The 5,223-nt window shown below is 45.1% G+C and overlaps 1 protein-coding gene across 2 annotated transcripts in view; it reads right to left on the bottom strand.

Moving 5' to 3' along the window:
- Positions 1-882: 882 nt before the first annotated feature.
- npas4l (neuronal PAS domain protein 4 like) overlaps positions 883-5,223 on the bottom strand; it is a 10,676-nt gene continuing 6,335 nt past the window's right edge. The window contains exons 2-9 of one of the 2 annotated variants that reach the window (XM_032541362.1): positions 4,417-4,649; positions 4,072-4,217; positions 3,882-3,981; positions 3,406-3,670; positions 3,207-3,316; positions 2,848-2,983; positions 1,472-2,757; positions 883-1,355 (exon numbers count right to left, since the gene is read on the bottom strand). In XM_032541362.1, the coding sequence (XP_032397253.1) occupies positions 1,327-1,355; positions 1,472-2,757; positions 2,848-2,983; positions 3,207-3,316; positions 3,406-3,670; positions 3,882-3,981; positions 4,072-4,217; positions 4,417-4,594 (2,250 nt within the window). In that variant the 5' untranslated portion in view covers positions 4,595-4,649 and the 3' untranslated portion in view covers positions 883-1,326. The remainder of the gene's footprint in view (positions 1,356-1,471; positions 2,758-2,847; positions 2,984-3,206; positions 3,317-3,405; positions 3,671-3,881; positions 3,982-4,071; positions 4,218-4,416; positions 4,650-5,223) is intronic. The other variant, XM_032541361.1, reaches the window with a different exon arrangement.

Here is a 5,223-nt window from a genome sequence, read left to right as displayed (position 1 = left end):
TGTTGCTGGCGGATTTGCACTGTTATAGTTTTTATTTCTTAATCTTTTCCATGTGCGTGTGCTGCTGCGCTTCCATGTTTGTGTGTAACAAGAATAGTGTGCGTGTGCTGTGCACGAGCCTAGGCGCATTTCACTAATGCGCAGTTAGAATTCAGTGAAATGCTGCACAATTGACTTCAGACCAGTTTTTTTTTGGTCAATGGTCAATTCACCGGAACACACTTCCCTGTAAGACCAGCGCGCCCATGGGTGCAAAGATGGGCGCTGGTGCATATGCTATTTAAACGACGTGGGCGTGTGTGTGTGGTATCGATTGTGGTTTAAAGGTATTGAGTCTAATAACAAGAGTGGTGGCTGCATTTACTGTCTAATTCAGAGAGAGGAGAGTCAATCCTGATCATGATTTCAACAAGCAACCCAATGCACTTTTTTATTTGTTTTATTTCCATTTCAAACATGTGAAGCAAATTGCAAGAATAACACAATAATAGTGAGCATTCAGACATGTGCCAGTACCATAAAAAAACTAATGTGGAGACAAAAGTTTAAGATTCACATTGTAATAAAGTAAAAACATTTTTTAAGACATTTAAGTGAGAGGAAGAAGGGATGTTCAAAATAAATAGAATTAACTAATGACATTCAGACTGTATGTAGAATGTATTTAGATGTACCGTTGACATAGGTGAGTAACAACCATAATCTCACTTTCTGTATTCATAACAGCTATAAAGCATTAATGGCACAAAGAAAAAAAGAGAAAAAAGGAATGAAAGAGGAAGTTCTTTTTTTGGTAAACTGAGAAGTGTCTTCCCTACACATTTTAAGGCACTTAAAACCAAACATTTCGATCTAGCTCTTTGTTTTAAGGAATGATTTGTGTGTTAAAGCTCTGCCAGTTAGCTTTGAAATCTCCGTAAGACTCCTTTAAATCAGCATGCCTTCTCATTCATAAAAATTCTTATGGCAATGACATTGATAAAGTGCTCAATAGTAAACTGTGGTCACTCAGCATTAGAAGGTAAATAAACCTCCATTGCAGTGTGTAAGAGTTGTTGGACACATTTTTAAAAAGTACCTTTTTCATAAAATGTAAGACATTAGCAAAACATAAAACACAGCGGACAGCAGTATTAAAAAATGAAGACAGAGCTGTTTTCTTGAAGAGCACATGATCTACTTTGGATGCGTCTTTTGAGGAAACAGTGTCTTGGCAGAGATGTCGTTTAAGTTTCTTTCTCTTTCACTCGTCTTTATACCCAGCGAAGGAAGATTGCCCTGACAATATGTCATACAAGTGGTAGTGCAGTAAGTCACAGACTTATTTCAGTACAGGTTTTCTTCAGCAAGTCCATCTGAAAGGAGAGAGAAAATAATATCAGTGAAATGTAACTTAAATATATGCAGCCTACAATAAATATATCAAAGGACAATTATTAGATCAGGGGCAGGATTGTTGGGTTGAAATTACCTTGCTGAAGGGCACTCTGCATATAGTGGTTGAGTTGATGCAACTCAGTGTTTTGGACATAGTGTCCCGACTGCAAACTGAAGGGATCCATGGCAGTGAACTGCTCTGCAGGCAGCGGGTCCTCTGTGATGGGCGGGGAGAGCCAGAGGGGCTCCTGCTCCAGCTGATGGGGCCCACTCCTGCAGCTCAGCAAGCCCTGCTGGTAGCTGCATGCTACATCACCGGGGCCAGACATGCTGCTTTTCCTTGTAACCGCGTCCAGGTCCTTCAGAATGCTGTCGAACACGCCGTCATCGAGGACCATCTCGCGCTTAAGCAGAGAGCCCGAGGGGAGAGAAGGGTGATGGGGCCAGTTGCTGGTGGAGGCCAGGGTGTTAGTGGTGGCAGGTTGGGCCACATTTTGAAGTGGACTTAGGGTATTGTACATGGCAAAGCTGCTGGCCAGGGAGGAGATCTGCTGAGCCAGAATACTGATCTCCGCCTGCTCCCTCTCGTTGTAATGGTTAGACTCTGTGGATGTGGGAGATTGGTTGGGGGTAAGAAGGCTGGAATGTATGGGCAACACATGGTGGGGGACGTGATGCATTTGGACACGGCTGCCCCCTTGTGGCTGCTCTGGAAGGCTGAAGTCGTCTTGATGCAGAGCGCAGTCCACGGGGCTCTCACACATGTCTGACACAGACCGGTAGTCAGGAACTAATCGAGCATCGGCGGAACAAGCTTGGAAATCATAGGTCGGAGATGAGGAGGAAGAGGAGGAGGAGGAAGAAGAGAGTGGAGAGGCTGCTTGGTCAAAGGTTTGTTCAGCAGCTGCAGGGAGGGAGTCGGAGGGTGATTGGTGACAGGTGAGCCCTGCCTCTGGGTAGGAATAATAGTAGGGAGAGCACTCAGGGGAGGACAGCAGCTGATCTGTGTATCCATGCACATCCATCAGGAGGTCATGGCTGAGCTCCCGCTGCTGCAGAGAGGAGCTGGAGGAGGCCGGGCTGTAGGGAGGGGTGAAGAGAGCAGGGCTGTCACCCAAGGGAACAGGTGAGCTATCGCCTGGGGAGGACACGCACGCCACAAAGTATAAGTCTTGCTCAGACTCCCGTCTAGCTTTGGCTCCTGGCTCCTCGCTTTGGCTGTCAGAACTCCTCTGTCTTTTAAAGCATTTAGTGTTGTTGTGGCTCTGAGCTTGTGGCGCCTGTTGACCCGCAAAATGGCAGGAATTTAACAGAGATAGAGATGATGGCCTGAAGGCATCGCTGCTGATTTTCTCCTGCAGAAATCTGGCCTCTGTTTCACTACAAGAAGAAAATAATGCATTAAGTCGATGTGTAAAACGTGAAAACACTGAAACGTTGCTTACGCTGTGAACGTGAAGTTCGTCATACCTGATGATGAAGTTAACGCAGCTCACGCTCTGGCACTCCGAGTTTTTGTTAGCTCGAATGTAGACCCAGGTCCACGAAAGATCCTTACACTGGAGTCTGAGCACCATCTCCACCTGGAAGCCGTCATCTGCCTGCACTGGACGGGACAGAGAAGACACATCCGTGGTTATTATCATGCACACAATGAAACCAGCTCTCCCTCCTTAAATGTCTTACTTACTGTATGCCTGCAAAATCAGCATAAAACTAAAGAAATTCAATTGAAATAAAAGAAATGGTCTCTCTTGTTTTCACATTTTGGTAAATGAACAACGCCACCAGTGTACAACAAGATATCCTGCAATGGATTATACACTTACTTAAACTTCTGTGAGAAACCGCACTCAAAGAAAGATCTTCAGGGTGGACGAGACCATACCACGACCGACCAGTCATCTCTTCTGCCGAACAGCCCAAAAAATATAAAACACTGAAAAAGAAAGACACAAAAATGTTTGTCAGTGACCGGTACGAGAAGATTTTGATTATGTCTGTTTAAAGGAGGATGTATGAATGTACCTGTCGGACAGCTGAGTGAAGGACATGTCGAGTCTGTGGACACTGTTGAAGCTGTGATGGAAGTCAGAGTCCGAGCTCTGCAGGCGGTTGACCGTGGGGGTGCAGAGGGCCACGAACAGAGGCTGGTTGGTGGGACAGGCTGAAGACAAGGACGGACAAGGCTGAAGGAAAGACTGGAATCTCCCTCTGACCATCATGGAACAGCCGCTGCCGTGTTGCAGCTTGAAGGCCTTGGTGGTGTGCATACAACATATAAAGCTCCTCTCTGAAGAAAGATAACATTTCAGTTTAGTCTTTCAGTATAAATAGGACAGCAATTTTATTTTTTTTTACAAACTTTACAACGAAATAAATGATTTTATAGCGCAAAATAAATGAAGCGTTTGGGGGAAATGTGGCAACCACTCTTTTAAATGTGTGATAGTAACATGCGGTAATCAGAGTTTCTTAAGGGATATCAAAGCCTTTAAAGTTACCTGATGATGAGTTCTTTTTAATGTCCAGGTTTGATTTAACAATATCAATGTCAGAGCGTTCCACCATGTCATAGAAAGTGTCTCCTTGAAGCACATCTATCTGGAAAAATGAGGTTTTAGCATTAGATACAACCCATTAAAGCACAATGTGAGATAAACTAAACTGTAAAAGATGTCCAAACAGACTCACCATGGAAAGACCGAGATATTCAGCTGCATTTTCGGACACATAGACCAGCCTCCCCTGTGCGGTGGTGACCAGGATGAAGCCGTGCAGTGCTTGAAGAAAGGCCTCGTATGGCAGAGAGCAGTGGGATCTCACCCCAGCTGGGAGTCCTAAGGGAGGAAGGAGTGAGATCAGCCGTGGTTTCGCACTATGCATATCTGCAGGTTGTCACAGCTGTTATCTTTGACATAATTCCTGCAGTATACGGCAAACTTAGTCCCATTTTTGTCTGACAGCGACGCAGGCTGAGTGTAGATTAGTAGCTGAATGATATTAAAGAATGACTGTAACTGCAGTGTGAAGACTTACCCTGGAAGAGAACAGACTTCCTGATGTAGGTGCAGATGGCGGCCATGGAGTGCAGGTAGGAGAGACGCTCCTGGTCCTCCTGGGTGATGGGCAACAGAGTGCGCAAATTCCTGATCTCATGATTGATGTGATCCCGTCGAGCTTTGGATGCTCCTTTGGTGGATCTGGGAGAGACCATGTTCACTGAGGTCAGAGGTTTTTAGAAAACTGGGGAAACTAGAGCTGAGGAGCTACTGCCACACTTGCATTTCAATAGATCTGTCTGTGGTAATCCTTCAAGAGGCAATTGTGGGGAAGAAAAAAAAAATCTAATGAAGACAAAAGGAGTAATTGGCCTGAACTGATCTAGCCTCTTCCTCAAGGGTTCCTATGGAAACTGCTGATATGAGAGGCTGCCGTGTCTGTGGCAGACACGAGGGCTCTCTGTAGACCTTGTCTGTGTGATCAGTATCTGTCTGGGCCCATCCACAGAGAGTCTGGGGTTTTATAGCTGCCATGGCTTCAGCGTGGGCGTCGCATACAAAGAGGAGGCTGGGCTTCTGCTGCTCCCTTCATTACCTTATAAAGTGGGTGTCCTCGCAGCGGGGCACCCCACGTCACCAGGACACAGAGAGTGCCACAAAAAAGAATTCTATCAGTTTATATCCCAGCACCTTAACAATAAAGAGCCATTCAAATTATGTAATTGATAGCATGTGATTGGGATTTTTTTTCCACCCGGGGATACTTTCAAATACTAGACTAAGCTTTGACTCTGCCTGTGGAATATTATACCCCAACTAAATTCACATATATATATATATATAT

The sequence above is a fragment of the Etheostoma spectabile genome, chromosome 17, assembly GCF_008692095.1.
Source record: "Etheostoma spectabile isolate EspeVRDwgs_2016 chromosome 17, UIUC_Espe_1.0, whole genome shotgun sequence".
NCBI lineage: Eukaryota > Metazoa > Chordata > Actinopteri > Perciformes > Percidae > Etheostoma > Etheostoma spectabile.
This window is presented reverse-complemented; position numbering and strand designations above follow the sequence as displayed.